The sequence below is a fragment of the Corvus brachyrhynchos genome, unplaced genomic scaffold (genome assembly GCF_000691975.1).
Source record: "Corvus brachyrhynchos isolate BGI_N302 unplaced genomic scaffold, ASM69197v1 scaffold80, whole genome shotgun sequence".
Taxonomy (NCBI): domain Eukaryota; kingdom Metazoa; phylum Chordata; class Aves; order Passeriformes; family Corvidae; genus Corvus; species Corvus brachyrhynchos.
In genome coordinates, this window is record NW_008236769.1 from 9,149,743 (window position 1) to 9,166,425 (window position 16,683).

The 16,683-nt window shown below is 38.8% G+C and overlaps 1 protein-coding gene across 6 annotated transcripts in view; it reads left to right on the top strand.

Moving 5' to 3' along the window:
• Nucleotides 1–16,683, top strand: part of SORCS2 (sortilin related VPS10 domain containing receptor 2) — a 545,059-nt gene extending 528,376 nt beyond the window's left edge. Inside the window, exons 26-28 of one of the 6 annotated variants that reach the window (XM_017727682.1) lie at nucleotides 3,507–3,610; nucleotides 5,808–5,887; nucleotides 6,226–16,683. In XM_017727682.1, coding sequence (XP_017583171.1) covers nucleotides 3,507–3,610; nucleotides 5,808–5,887; nucleotides 6,226–6,249 — 208 coding nt within the window. In that variant the 3' untranslated portion in view covers nucleotides 6,250–16,683. Of the gene's footprint in view, nucleotides 1–3,506; nucleotides 3,665–5,807; nucleotides 5,888–6,225 lie in introns of all 6 variants that reach the window. The other 5 variants (XM_017727678.1, XM_017727679.1, XM_017727681.1 and 2 more) reach the window with 5 other exon arrangements.

A 16,683-nucleotide genomic window follows, 5' to 3' on the forward strand; every position in this document is an offset into this window, starting at 1 on the left:
TGCTGAACATTTTTAAGTGCAAACAGTTTGGGGTATGAACTGATTAGAATTTGTGAATATAGGAAGGGAAAAAGAAGTACTTTCTGGAATATCTTCTAAAAGGTGTGGGGCCTGTAGATCTTGGTGAAAACCATGTGCTGTGATGTTCTTTAGCAGTGCTGTGCAGAATTACTTCTCTAGCTCCTATTTTTATGGTCCTCAAAGCAGGCATAATATTTCTTCTTTTTCATGATTGAAATAAAATGCTACAGGAAAAACAAAAGAAACTAAAAATATAAACCATGGAGTGCTGCTCAGCAGAGGTAATTGTCTCCAGTGATGGATGTGAAGCACATGCATTTTGCAGATGAAGAGTAAACCCCCCAAAGAAACTATTGCATAATCTTCTTGTCTGTTTTCTAAATGTGCTTTCAATTTTCATGTTGCTGATACAAATCTCTTGGGTCAAATTTTGTGTCTTGTCATGTTTTCACAGTAGTCTTTTATGCAGACCCAAGCATTTCAGCTCTGCCTGCTTCAAACACTTACATTGGACCCAACATTAACTCTTTCCTGAAGAAGAGCAAAGCACATCGGGGTACACTAGAGTTTTGCTCTGTATAAATAGGTGTAGCAGCCTCCTTTCTGCATTTTACAGCAGTGAGAAGCACTGGAAAATTGTCAGAATCAGGCCCATCTTTAGTGAGGATCCAGTATCCACATCCTATGTCATCCCACAGTGTGGCTGAGTCTTGTAAACAGAACATCCGGCACATGTGTTAAAAATGCCTCTTGAAAAGGCTTGGACCATCCTTTTCTTCAGGGTGGTTGAGTGAGTTCCTTGTAAAACTGAACCAATATGAAACACAGAGAGATCTCTGTAGTGTGTAAAAGGTCTAATGCCTACAGTACATGTCTCCTCAAGACTTGTGATATTCTCCTTCCCCCAGTCCACAATGTTACAGTCTTTCCCATGTAAGTGTGAGGAGCAAAGGAAAGCACGCCAAGTACAGAGTACCTCTGCTTTATACCTTCCCCAAAGGATCTGTACTTAGTAGGATTGGGGCCAATAAGCCAAGTGAGAAATAACAGCTCACACCTTTTCTCATTTTATTCTTAAACCGTAAGGAAATGCTCCTAGCCACGATATATTTAATGGTTATTTGTGAACTTGAGAGGTTTCCTCATTCTTCCTGAATATGTTTACTAGTATGTGTTGTGCTCATGGTTATCTCTAACTAGTAAGTTGTGCAGGGGCCATGAGTTGAAGCCTCAGGATTAACACCAAAGGACACACTTTGTTGACCTGGTTTCATACAGGTCCCAGCAGCAGTCACACTAGCAGCTCTTCTCCTTTTACTTAACTGCAGAGGTGTGATGTGCCATATGGGTTTGAGATGTTTAACATTTTTATTATGTCAAAATTGTTTTGATAATGCCATTGATACTACTACAGCCTGTCAGAAATAAGGGAACCTTCTGAGAAGGTTATTATAATTTTTGTAGAAACATATGTGCTAATTCTGTAGATGTGTTACAGAGACATTCTTCTGGGTTTTGTCTCCCTTAGGCATTTGATGGTGGGCTGAAAGTGAGCAGTTTGACAGGTTTCATGCAGGTCTGATTGAGAGAATACTGTTTTCCACATGACCAGTTTCATTACCAGACACATTAGAAGCAGTTATGGGCCCTAGAGAAAAAAAAACCAAAATTAATTATCTAATGTATTTCTTTTGGTAATGAGGAATGTCCTTTCTTTCAAAATGGCTTTTTTTATCCATGTAATGAAAGGAGAGTGATGCAGGGCTTGGCTTTATGTGTATGTTTTTGTTGGAAGAGTGCTCAGACAGCATTGTGTCATCAGACTTTCTTTCCATCCTTGTCCTTTCCATTTGGCTTTGTACTGCTTATAAATAATGGGATAAAATACCTAACTTTTAGAGATATAATTTAGTGTGTGTGTGTATACATATGCCTATACAGATATGTGTGTTTGTGTAGATATATAGGACTCAATTTATCTTTTGGATAGTTCAGATTAAAGGGAGATTATCTTCAGTCATCTTTCATTTCTTAGTAATTTCCATTTATCCTTATTACTTTGATGCAATGAATTTGCTTTTCAGAATAGTTTGCTACAGTAACTTTTTTATCTCAAACCAAAATGGTGCCCCTTGCGAAAGATAGCTTCTTGTGAAATGACATTTAAAACAGATCATCTTCAAAAGCCTTGAGAAAACAGAGTAATCTGTGTATTTATCCAGCTTTCAAACTGCTGCTGTAATGTGGAGCAGGAGATGGTTGCTTTTAGAGAGATGCCTAATAATTAGTGTCACTTTTTCTATTTTCTCACTATCTAAAGGGGCTCAGCAGAAACCACAGCTGTTCAACCCTGTATTCTCTTTTCTTCTTGTTGTCTGCCCATTGCAATAATCTGGGTTTAAGCACAGCCTTTGACAGCCATGATCTGCTGTCATGCTGATCAAGCTGTCAAGCAGCTTCTGGCACTGTAGGAAATGGAGCCTAGAGCCTGCAGCTCCCTAATCTGAAGTGTCTGCTTGGTGCTTGGGAAAGGATGTCCTTATGTGCCTAGGCAGACTGCAGGTGAACACAGCTACAGTGCAAAGGGTATGGCTCTTGAGAAATGTTTAAACCATAAAATCTGCTGCAAAGTGAGCAGTCCCTGATTTTTCCCTTTGAGTTTACAAGGTCTAATTTAAATTAATCTAGTTAAGAGCCTGTATCAATATTAAGTGTTAAGCCTCCCAGTCTCAGCCATGGTGCTAATTGTTTATTAGAGGCATTTAATAAGGTGCTTTTTGTTTCTCTAGATTCCAGTCAGAGTGAGTGAATTATTGTCTCTTGTAGAGAGGTCTTCTAATTCATCTGTTCCAGTTCAGACTTTATACTCTGTCTCCTTCAGTGCTGCCTGCTTAACTTAACCAACCTCCCCTGTCCTGTGCCCTTATGAATGCCTGTTTACCTTCTTACTCCTTGTCCCTTGGTCCTGGCCTCTTGGCTCTGCTCCTTTCCATTCCCTGTCTCCTAGACTTCTGACTTTTTCTCCTTGACTCTGACTGACTGTGAGTGCCATCTGATGCCATCACACTTCAATGTCAGCCCGTCTCCTCAGGGAGACACGATGATGATTGCAACCAAACTTAATGTATGTGAAAACACCTGGGACCAAGAATGAACACCCACTGGGCCCTTTTATTGCTCGAATTCTTAAAATAGTTTTTCTCTGGCTTTAGTAATTTTTTTCAACATTGTCCATTGCCTGTCAATCCTAGAAACTGATGCTTAAATATTATCTTAGTATGAACATCATGATAAGGCAGTTACATAAAACTGAGAACAAAGAGTTGGTAAATTTAGGTTGTGATCACAAAATTAAGGAAGAATGGCATTGGTGATGATTTTTTATTCTGGAATGACTTTGCTCTGCTGGAGCTCTGCTCTGATGCCAGTGTGTGTGTGGCACAAAAGAACTCCATCCCAAAATTTTTTCTTCTTGTCCCATTTAGGAAACTGCCAGGCAGAAATGTCTACGCACAGATGCACAATGAAAAAGAGCAGGAGATGACAAGCCCTGTTAATCACAGTGAGGACACCCAGAACATCATCCAGGGTGAGGAGTTTATTGATGATGATCTGGACTCTCAAACACTAGGTAACGCAAGAGGTAACTTTGCTTTTAGTTTATCAATTTTCATAAGAAGTTGATTTTTAATTGATGTTTGTTTTCATTTTAGTTCTTTTTCATTTTCTGTTCAGTCTCGAAAAGATGTTACAAATGGTAACACCACTAACAAGGGGTTACCTCAATCACCTTCTTTTGGCTTGCTTGAGATACAGCCTAATGTATGGATGATGTGCTATATAGAGTATGAGTACAGAGATGGTAGTTTAATGTCAGGAGACTGACTTGGACAATTTTAGAGATAAATTATATTTGGTAGAATGGGATATAATCTGCAACAGTCAAATTCACTCAATAATCCCCTCAATTAGTGGAAAATTGAGTTTAGGCCGGAAGGATTTGTGGAGTCAATGCTTCTGTGATTTCAGATGGATTGTATGGAGATCCATTGCTTTATTTGCCTTCATATTCCGATGGCGTTTAAAGTTTTTGTGATCAGAAACATTAAATTTATTCATGTATAAAAAGTATCATAAGTCTTCCTTAATTTAGATGTTGATTTTCTACTATTCATAAGGCAGTTATAAAGAACCCATGAGGGAAATTTCTGTGAGTATCTCTCAGTGCAAATTATTTCAGTGTCAGGTGGAAGTGTATATCCTAGCACCCTGTGGTTAGTTTTAATGCAACATGGAGTGCTGATCTATAATACATTGTCTTCAGGCTGCTTTCAGGTCACAGTCTGAAAAGTGTAGGACAATGTAAAAAACACCCAGTTCCATTTTGGCACATTTTGTGAAAATAAATCAGATGATCCAAAGCCTTTGGGATTTGTAGCAGTAGATTGATGGTGTGAAAGGCAACTGTAATATCTTCATGAACCCCAAGGAAGAAGATGTGTTTTAGCTGCACTCAAGGTACCCTGGGGAAGACAGAACCTGGTCAGAGGAGAGATTTCTTTTTCTTGGGCTTCTTTCACCCTTTTGTTTGTTGTCAATGTCTTTATTTCCATTTGCTGAACTGTGTGCTGCTTCTAGGTTCTTGGAGGTGTTAGCTTTGAACGCAAGGGAAGAATCCAGCCTCTTGCTTTGCTTTGTGTATTTCTATCTCTTCTTTGACAACTTTGTTTATGAGTATCACTGTGTTTTCATTCTGATTTTGCAAGACAACTGTTACTTCCCTCCTGACTTTACCGGAGTTAGTTCCAAAAACAAACCTGGAAAAACAAAATCTGTGTTAAAATTGTTTGGTCAGCTCATCTCCAGGGTCTTTAGAGGACAAGCTGAATGCTAACAAAGTCCTTGCAGACATGCCTATTAAAGTGGAGCATTCAAACACCTCTAGTAAGGTACAAAAGCATAACTTCTTTTAATGGTAGAAAATCCCTTATGGTTTGTTTAAAAGAAGGCAGCTTGGGAAGCTCTAATAAAGAAATACTGCCCTGATTTGTAACATATTTAGAATTAATCTCTGCTTGCCCTGCACTCTTTACTCAGAGAAAAAAAAATCTTCCATATGAGCAGAGAATTATTTTAGGATTAAAGAGTACAAGATCATGATGTTTTGATGTCACAAGACAGCAAATGTGATCTCAAGGTTATTTGTGCTTCTGCCAGCTTGTGTGCAGCAGCAGACTTTCCAGGAGAGCGTAAAAAGCTCGAATTTGTGGATCATAATCATCCATATTTGTCAGCTACAGTACAGCTTTTAGACAGAAGATGTTATTTAATACATAAAACTACACTCCTGCTCACTCTACTGTTTTGTTATTTGCAATACTTTCCACTAGCTCCGGTATTGCTCAGTACTGCCAAGAAAATATTCCTGTTAATGATACTCTATTTTATCTGGCTTAGACTATAAAACATGTTATAATCCCTGCTTTATATTAAATTCTGGTTTACGACATTATTTGCAGAAGGTTCCTATGCCATGGAGTTCCCTTCTAGTTCTGGTGAGCTTTCTCCCTCCCTCTTGGGAGATGTCAGTAGCCGCCTCCGCTCCATGCACAGCAGGGAGATACAGGCCTGGGTTTCTGTTTGTTCTCTCTTCTCATAACTTTTGAATTTCCACAGTACAGTATTTCCAGACTCACCCATCCACTTTTTTTGTTTTCTATATATTTTATGTTGCCTACTTTATCGCAACCCCCACCTTGGGACTCCTCAACACCATTACCTTGCAGTGACTCCTTCTGGGAGAAGTGGCAACTTGAACAGCTACAGAGTTCCCTTATTGCTGATGCCGGTCAGTGTCCAGTCCCAGGTCAGTGGCATGTCGAATGGACGCCTCAGGTTCCATTCTCCTCCCTCACCTGCACCCCTCAAGACAACTACACCTTTATAAGCCACAAAGAGAACCAACTTATGCTGTCACTGGGATAGAAACCCTAGGAATTCACCACAAATCCACCACCATGAGCAAAAGCTTTGTGCAAAAGTGTGCTGTAGGTACATGGAGCTGTTGCACCAACCTTCACCTGACCTGTTGTTTGATAAAGCCACTCTCTTATGCAATTGACTGGTCCCTGCAATAAAAGGGGGATTTATTGTGGAGTACCTGAAATACACTAATGTTGGCCTTTTGTTTCTATGTTTTCCTAGGCAATCACTCAGGCGTGGTTTTGAGCATCAACTCCAGAGAGATGCACAGTTACCTGGTTAGCTGATATTTGCAGCTGAACACAAAACCCAAAAGACTCTTCTCTGTACCGTTTTATTTTTCCCTGGAGATGTCCCAAAATTGCAGATATGGCTGTAAATGCTGATGGAGAGGAGGTTTCTTATTGGTCCTGTGGAAAAAAGCGTCCATCATCAGTTACCAAGGGCGAAGGACAATATGTCTTGTGTTCACTCTGTGGCCTGGGAACTCATTACAATTGAAACTCAAACTATGGTAGCAAATTTGTAGCCCTAGGCACCTTCAATGCCACCTTATTTCTTTTCTGTATATGCTCTATTTCTTTATGTTTATTTTTAGAATGATTGACTGTAACTTTTTAATTATATTTTTAGTTGAGGTATTCAGCGGAAGGCTGGGAGTCTTCAGCCCAAAAAAGGTGATTTTTACACTAGTGACTAGACCAGAACAGATGGTTTGATCACAATGACAAGTTTTTTAGGAGGCCAAGTGTTTCTGTATGGGAAGGGACTGAGGGAGAGAAAAATGCACTCCTAGTTGAGACAAGCTCTTAACTTAAGACAATCTAACAAATTTAGGCTTAGGTCCTTCTGAGGATTAAAGGAAGTAAAATGTTAATTAGTATATCTCATAATATACAATAATGCTCTTGTAAGTGTAGCAAGTCCTGACAAGCTATCAGCACGAGTATCTCCCCCCAGTCCCATCACATGTGAAAGAAAAACACCAGCTTGATGCTATTTCCAGACCAGGTGCCTTCACTTGTGGACAGTCATTTTAGTTGCTCTTTTCTCCTGAGTGAGCCCCCCTAGGGTGATGGCAGCTGCCAGATGAGTTGTCCTGTTAAACCCTAGGCAGGTGGCCTGTCTCTTCTTAAATTTCCAGAGAGTGTAAATACCTCTTTTACGTAGCTTTCTTTTTATTGTTATTTTTTAAAAACTTCCTCTAAGGGCAGCGGGGTGGGTCAGAGCTCTCCTCTGGGAAGGGCTGGGTAGCACCACCATCTCCTTCCCATGGCATCCCTGTTTGGAATTTCCTCTGGCTCTTTTCCCTTGCTGGTGGGAGTGGGCAAACCCTAGCCTGACCTTTTCCGCTTGGATTGGTTTGACAATCCAAAGGGTCATGGGGATGATGGGAAGGGATTTAGAGCTTCCTGTTTCCTTCCCATCTCCACAGGGTGTCTCAGTCCACTGCCCCCTTTTTCTGCAGGGAGGGCAGGGGAAGGGCTTCTGGAGGAGCTGCCTGCAGAACGGCTTGTGAGTTGGGCCCTTGTTTCCTAATCCCAGTTTTGTGAGTTGGGTCAGAGTTTCCTAGTCTTGACCTCTGTATCCCCAGGGAAATGGCAACGCAGTGAATCCACACTCCTCTTGTCTTTTCTCTTTGGTTTATTTTAGCCATGTAGAAAAACAAGTGTGGTGTGGTGAGTTCAAATGTCTGGCATCCTGTGTGTCACAGCTGCCTGGGATTAGGATGCTTCTCTCAGAAACCTATATAATCTCTTCACTTTTTGCCTTTCATAGAGAATAACTTGTACTCACTGAATGTCTTACTGATGGTAGTGACAAGCTCACACACACCTTGTTTAAGAAGGATACAGATAGCGCATCGTCCAGAATATGCAAACAGAAAATAATGGATGCTAGTCAAATAGAAAAGAACTGTCTTAAAATCGGTGTGTGCATTGGAATCATTCTTCCATGTAGCTGTGAATATATTATCATCAAATGCAGCAGTTTGAAATACAGTAATTCAGTGTAGTACTGTAGGCTCTCATAAACCCCATAGGATGTATGTAAAGCACAAGAAAACCTAGATTATAAACTTACTGTAAGGAATTAGGTGGAAAAGTTAGAGTGAAGATTCTGAAACTGCTCAGGAAAATAATTACAAAAATTCTAAAATTTCTGCCTATTTAGTTGTATAGTGCCATGTAAACTTATTAACAGAGAAGCAATGCCCTAGCTGACTGTTGTATGCCAGACTGCGGAAATCCAAGGTCTTAAATGTATCTATCTGAGTCTGGGTTTCTTGAAGAGAAGTGCATATACAAAATGTGCTGTGAATTGGAAACTCTTGGGATCCTTGCACCAGTGGCTTTCCCTCCTCACCAGCTCCTCTTGCTTTTTCTAGTGGAAATAAGCTGGAGCAGAGAATAAAATAGCATTGCAAACATCTTACTTGTTCCTGTGAAATAAATCTGAAATAAGTTGTTTGTATAGGGCAGGTGAGTGGCAAACCAGCTTCATGGACAAGGAACGGGATGGAAGCTCCAGCTTGGAGTTGTTCTCGCATGGTTAGTCTGATTGGCAAAGGGCTCTGTTGGAACTGGGTCACACATCTAACTTATGCTTTAACAGCTACTTTTATACATTTAATTCAGGGTGATTTGTGTCTCTGATCACAGGAGTCTTTTGGAACACGCTAGAATATTTAACTGCTTGGTACTCTAATTAACACTTAGCACAATTTAGTGCCTGTAACAATTTTTTCTGATGCTTACTAATTTGATTCATGCAGCACTCATGTGAGGTTGGTTTGTCATATCTTAAAAACATGGTTTTCTAAAGACATGTTGGTATTGCCATAACTGTATTAACAATACCCAGCAGATAATAAAGGAAGCCTTTGATTTCCTCACAAGAATAACTTTAAAATGAATTATTTTAAAACTGAGAAAGTACTATTACCATTTTTTCGTTCATGTTGTCTTGGTTTATCTGTAAATGAAAAGACTCACTAGTGCTAGTTCTCAAATCTCTTGAACTACATCCATGATATCTTAACTTTTTATCCTTTATATATGTCTAAAATCCTGATACATCAGTATTCAGAAACACTGAGTTGCTTCTATGCACAAGTGCTAGTCACACACGTGTGCACACACACATGCAGTATTTGTACGTATTTTAGTTATTTTTTTTCGTGGGGAAGGGTGATGTGGTGGCCAAGAAGCAGAAGATGACTGTCAGATACCTGGATTCTGTACCCAGACGTTGAGCAAGTTGCTTGTCTCAGTTTCCCCACCTATAAGATAGGGCTGATAGTAATTACCTACCTCACACAGGTATTGTGAGGCTAAGTTAATTACTGTTTGTTCAGGATCATCAGAGTGAAAGAATTTTGTGAGCATAAATTATTAATGGTTTATCTTTCTTTGTTTTACTTGTAATTATCACTGTTCTTAAAAGTACTCTACTGAAACCAGCTGCAATTAGGTATAAATGTTAAAAATGCATAATCCAAAAAAGGTGCATCACTGGTAAAAAAAGAAAAAAGAAGGTAATTTTATTTAAACACTGCTATTGGAACATACTGTTACGTGGTAGCACTGCAACATTGGCTGTGATTTTGCTGTTACACACTAGTATTGTCAACTCCTCTGCATTGTTATTTGATAAAAAACCTTATAAAAATGGGTACAGTGGTATTTATCAGCACTGATATTGAACTATACTGAAACCAAAAAAACTGGCAGTGTATTGGCCTCATTGGCCTCTTTTGGCCTTCTTAAAATCTGGTGTATTTGCAATTTCAAAAACACCCTGTACTTTTCAGAGTGCTCCAAGCAGTATGATCTGAAGCATTCTAACAGACCCATCAAGATTTACAGCTGTTACCTTTGCTTTCTCTTTCAACATTGAATGTTTTATATGGCTTTGGATCAGCCTGTCCATATAAAGTACTCAGAAATGCTCAGAGGACATTTAGGGAAAATGCACAGAGTGTTAATTAATTTTTCAATAATATAAGCAATATAAACCAGTGCATATTTTTATACTCTGTAGAAGAGGGTGGTGGAAATGGCTGTGAAGAAAAAGAAGGTACCAGCCTGAGGCGAGATGTTGTTATCTATAATTCACATCCAATTTCTTGGAACTCTTTTAAGATATTCTCATTGAATTATATCCTTCTTGATGAGTTTTCTTCTTTCAATGACCAGCGTAATGAGGAGTTAGCTGTTTATTCATATAAAGTAGATGATTTGTTAACTAACTGTCCTATAGAAAAAGACAAATCAGTGCTTTGCCATCAGTAGTTCCTAGTGCAAAGCAAGTTTCAGCTGACATGAGTATCTGTGTTTTCAGACCAATGAGACATTCCTTTAGTGGGGAGATTCTACTGCTGTCTGCTGTATCTTCAATAGAGGTCAATAGAATGAAACTGCAGTAGTTTCCATCCTCCTTACACAAAGACATGCTCAAAGAAATGTGTGGGAAAAAGAAAATCTTTATAATAAATTAAATACATGCATTTGGTTGCAGTAGCTTTTTGATGATGAACCAGAGGTTCTGATAAGTTTTGAATTTCTAGTGTTATTTCAAGTCAATGTTTCTAAGTAGATAGAATCGATGACAATTTCAGTCATAGATTTTTCCTATGTTTTCTATTAAAAAGTTTTGTAATTTTTCATTAATGAGACTTCAGGGGAAAAGAGAGACTAAAAATTTTATTTCGTTTCACAGTCCCTGCCAGCTGGAGTTATTATAGTTGTTTTATTGTATATTGATTGATACCACTGTATTGTTTCCATCTTCATTTTTATTTCAGCATTTTAGATGAAAGTAAGTTCCCATTTCTCTCAAAATATTGGCTTTCCACCAGGAAGAAATTTATAAGCATTTACCTTTATAAATCTTGATTTTTGAGATGCAAAATTCTGTTTTGTCTTTTAAGTCCATCCAAAAAGCTGCTCCCTGGCTCATTTTCTCTGTTTTAGTCCCAGTTGCATATTGCTTCTACAACTTTCTTGGAGACTGGCACATAGCCAGTACTAGTCTGAGAAAATCTAAAACTTTTGTTAGAATGGGATTTAATTGACTATAAGTAAGGTCTGCTCAGATCATTTTCTTAATGTTAAGTTTGAATTTTCATGTTCCATATTTCCTTTCAGTATCTTAGCATTTGCCCTCTATGATATTTAAATGTATTTTTATTCCTGTGATGTTTTTGACTTATTTTTAGACTATAATCATCAAAGTGACAAATAACTCAGACCCCCAGTTAGCTTTTGCAATTAATAGCCTAACCCTGCAGTCTCTGGGAAATGTCAAGCTGTGCCCTCTCAATGTTTTAATCTTCTATCCCAAGCTGGCCCTTCTACCCAACCGATCACCTCAGCTGCATTGGCTCCAGTTTTCTGTGCACCCTCGGACTGGATGGGGTGCAGAAGGGTTGCTCCATGTTGAGATGGCCCAGAGCTGCCCATTTTCCAAATCTGGATGGGAATGTCATGCAGACAAAGGTTTTTTTGTTCTTGCTTTTCAAGTGTGTTGCATAAGCAGAGAGGATCCATTATTGTGGAAAGAAGAACCTGTAATGGTACTTCAGGCTGCTCTGGAGGCTAAAGAATGCAGCCTCTTGGAATATTTTTCCATTGAAATTGATACGTACAGCGAGTTAGTTTCATGATTTTTAATATGTGAGGTCTCATTTCTGTAAGTCTTCAGTCCCAGCTTTTTTCCTCCTGTTAAATGGAGTAGCAAATTACTTAAGCTATGAATTGTGGAGCCATGTATGACTTCCATTCTTTTCATCCCTTTCTTTTCCTTATGTGAAGCTTGTCAGCATTACTGTTTCCAGCTAATTTACATGCTGGTAGCTGAAATGATCTTCTGTAAGAGAGTATCTAACATAAGAAATACCGGAAGGCTTAGAAATATGTACTCTGAAATGCAACGACAGAGCTGTGTGAAAAAATCCTTATCAGAGAGCTGTTATGGTTTGCATTAAATACTTTTTAATAGTATCTCTAGAAATACATATTCTTAATTGCAAACTCTTTGCCTTTCTCTCCTTCCAGATTGATTTTCTTTCAGAAGCAACATTTACTAGCCCTGAAAGGAAGTGCATTCTTTCCCTTACACAAGTAATTTTGCTTGATATTATTTCCTTGCAACACTTGCATTTCACACAAAATTCACCTGTATTGATCAGCCTTGATTTCTGTGTTTCTGTAGAATTTGCATCTTTACACTGATTACTTGCAATACAGTGGACATAAAGCCCTGTTGAGCAGCAATAATACAAGCGGCAGTACCTGGCACTGCTTAAATAATATGCCTTTTTTGCATGTATTTTTAATGGTATGATGAGTATATTAATCACCAGGAAGGCCAGGCCTTCCAAATAACTTCCTTAGCATGTCTTATATTTCTATGTTACTAATTTTAGCCATATTTTGATACTAATATTTAGTTCTTTCTGACAGTGTCTGCTCTTGCAGATCAAAGCAAAAGAATTGGCTTATTCACTTTTTAAAAGAAGTATTAATTCACACTGCTTATTGATTAAAACAGTTTAAAACGGAAATCTTTCTGATATGGTGAAAGAGATACTTTTTAATGAGGACAGCTCATATAGGAAAACAGCAGGCTTATATCCATGTGGCTTTTGAGATATTCTTGTTATGGATTCTGAATAGAAAGGACTGTGCAGAAGAAGCAGAACCCCAAACATCAGTAATATGCACATAGGCAGTTTGCAAATGGTAAAACTAGTCCAAAGGAGAATATTTTAATACACCACCTCTATGTCTCAGATTCACATCAGGACCTTTAAATGGTTAAAATGACAGAATATCTTCACAAACCACATGCCCAGGGAATTGCCAAATTCATTGGATCCATATACTTGTGAATACACTCCTCTCTTTGGGGATAATCTTTTGAGATGCTGAAGTAGCAAAGTAATTGTTCAGGAAGTCACCTGCATTTTTTAACACTTCCAAATTGTTGGTGAAACTTTACAGAAAAAGAGCGCCCAAATTTCCACTCTTTTTCTGTATCTTCTTCTTCCCTCTTTTGTTCTCTTTCACTATTGCTGCTGTTTGTGGCTCTGCCTTGCCTGGCTTCTCCATGTATATGTTCTCTACAGTCCACTTTTTCTCCCTTGCTTTTTGTTCTATGTTCCTGTCTGTGTTTTTATTTGGATATGCACCCTACCATGTCCTGACCGATAGCAAGAAGAATCACAATCTCTTCCCCATTCCTGCATCTCCACTAAGCTCTGCTGTATTATCTGGGTCAATGATGTTCCCTGTGCTTTGTGTCACTGCAGTCCATACTTCCTGTTTCTTTCCCACTTTAGTATCTTTTAATCCTTTCAGCTTTAATTTTGTCTCTCATTTTCTCTAAATCTTCCTGGAACTCTTATCTTTTGCCTTTCAAGAACTTCTCTCAGATGTTCATCCCAGAGAATACATGCTTCTAGTTTGAGATGTGGATGAGTATTATACTCCCTGAAAGAATAAAAACCAGCATTTCCTCTCTCACCAGTGTATATATTGATTTTGCCATTGGTCTGTAGTGAAATTATATATTTAATTGGCAGAGCTCTATCTGTTATCTCCCAAATATCTTCCTCTGCCTCATTTTGGGTTACAGTCTGGGACAAGGTGCTCCCATGAATTTCCTGGAGCACAGCAAGGGGTGGCTTGCTTTGCCAGCCTTGCAGTCTGGCAGGTACAGAATTGCAGCAAAGTTGGGTAGAGACACTTTGCCAGACCATTGGGCTGCATTTGTATTTCAGTATGGGAAATGCTGAGACCTAACCTCAGACACAGCCTTTTAGAGAAATTGTTACAAACCAAAGCTGAAGAATAGGTGAAGTAAAGAGAATCCTTTGTTAATAGAGGGTTGGGAGCAATTGGAGTTGACAGGTTTATGGAATGGGTCTGTGTGAAACCTTTTCTAGAGGCCAGGGAAAATGGCTTGGATTCAAGTTCCATAAAACACAAACTTAAGCAAAGTCACCAGCTAGATTTGGCAGAATTGTCATGCTGGAGGAGCTTGGAGAATTTAGTGGGAATAAGATCACTGAAAAGCTCAGCGGTATCTTTGAAGGGATGCCTGTGTTAGGGAGTGTACGTGAGAGAGATGTGGGAGGGAGGGGACCACAAGACTAAACAGGACAAGGAAAAACAGGGAGAAAGTCAGTGCTACCAGTGTGTATGATTTTACCACACATTGTTGATTTTGTTTTGCTTAAGCCTTGAAGCTTACTTTAATTTGTAATGGCAACTATTTTTAGTTTTGTTGGTTGCACGCAGAGACTTTAAACCATGAGTCTAAATTGATGCAGCATGAGGAACATGCAAAATTATCACCATCTCTACCCATAATTTAAGACAGATCTGGCTCACAGCAGCATTCCACCTGAGGTGCATGGAAAAGATATTGCTTTTGGAGCCAAGATGCCTATGTGTGCTCCAGGTGATTGTGGGTCATTTGCTAATGGTGTTCCTCCCTAGCACAGCACTGAGCTGGGAGACAAGGGAGAAGAATTATTTTATAGTCTGCATCTTGCATTTATACTGTTTAAATGTAATTTGCTGGAATGCCTCTATGAACTGTAATTTTATAATGTTTAAAGAAGATGAATGGAGTTGGTGTAGCATTCCTGAGGGTAAACACCAGTGACTGGAGTTTACTGAACATGTGACTAGAAATTTTAATTTTAGGAACAGAGAGTTCCTCCATTTCATATACACACCAGGCCTTTGAGTACAGATCCTTTTTTTCATTTGTCACTGACAGGCTGTGATTGATTTCCTCATGGGTGTAAAGTCATAGTTTGCACTTGCTGCAGTGCAGAAGGCCCTGGAAGGAAAACAATCAAATGGAGAAGTATACCTGAATTCTGCTCTCTTGATCCCAGTCTTGTCTAAGTTGCTTTTCTCTGATTGTCATAAAGCAATAAACTGGGCTGATGTCAAAAGGTGATTAACTAATTTTCATCCTCTTCTGTGTGGTTGAGAAAAAATAAATACAAGAAGTTTGCAGAGGAATAGTGGATTGGAAGAGGGTGGGGAACTTAATCATCTGTCAGAGTACTTTGGGAAACTTCCACTTTTTATGTTTTACTTACCACTTATTTTTACAAATATGTACAGTTCCTGTGATTTACCTTTCTGTTAAACTTTGATAGGTTTCTTTGCAGAAGGTGCTTTTAAAGAATACCACCCTAGTGCATTGCAACTGTGGGTTTAGGAGGCATCAGGTATTGCCCTTCCTCACCTAAATTAAATTAACCTAGTATAATTGCTCTGCATTTATGAAGCAGCACTAGGAATATTGCTTCATCCTATATTGGAAGAATATTTGGAGAGATGAGAGTTGGAATGAGAGAATTTTCCTTTTTAAGAGTAAAGGATGGAATTACAGTGCATCCATGGCTGCTCCAGCACAGGTGGTTGCAAAATCTCTCAGTCCAGATTCAGACAGCTAAATATAGATTCTGCTGGCATTGCTCATGAAAACAAAAGGACAAAAACATGGTAATTTAACCAAGCCTAAATCATATTTAGTGGCTAATTAGAGCTGCAGCTCTTGGTAGGTATATGAAAGCCAATAAATAAAACTAGACTTGACATATGTCTTGTGAAGATTCACAAAGCATTTCTCGCTACCCTGTTGTTTATGTGGAACATCATTTATGTGGCATTGCAGGGCCAAATTCTACCCTAGTTTATGGCCATGCAGTTCCACAGACATTATCAGTTCAGCTTTGTGTTACAGAAGAATTTCTTCCACGATGAATTTGAAAAGCAACTGCAGGTTAAAATCAGTCTTCCCAACTGCACCTGTGCTTACACAGGTTACTGACTGATTTCCATGGTAATTTTTACTCCCATGGTTAGCATGAGAGTTCTTTGGATAGATTTGTAAGCTAATTACAACCAAGGTAGAACTGAATTTTTTAACTACTTGTGACCGCTTTGTCAGCAAATGCTTAGCACTGTGTCCAACCAGATTTTTCACCCAGGGTTTATTCCACTCCATGTGAAGGCTCTTAGCAGTCATCAGTATGCTATAACCCCTACCTTTAACATACATGACTACACAGTCCTCTCCTTCTGCCTTTGCACATTGTAGTATTTTTGAAAACAGAACATGCCTTCTCCTTATTTTGCTTCAGGTGACCTTGGCTTTAAGCAGGTTTCTTTGTATACAGTAACAGGGCTCAAGTGAAGAATGAAATAAATCCATAACTGGTGCATTGTCATAAATGGGGAAAAGTGTTATTTGTATATTTTTGTAAATATGTAACATTTAATGGCAGTTTTGTAGTGACGTGCTGTTTTTGAGAAAAAGAAACAAATATATGTTTGAATATGCTTGACGTAACACTTAACTGTGATTCAGTTGCACAAGTAATAGCTTAATCAAAAAGTCTTGTGCAATATGTAGTGCACACACATAACCAAGTATCTGTTAGTGATCCACAAGCAAGTTTTTGGCAACTTTTAACAATGGTGATGAACTGTGCAGTACAGATTATCACGGTCTCTTTCAGCTTCCAAACATGTAGCAGGCAAACTACTGTATACGTACCTGTGTACTCCACTGCATCCAAAGGTATGCATTTGTCCTGAGAACCTGCACTCCAGGTTTTTCTTTAATAAAATTTGGTTCTAAACTATC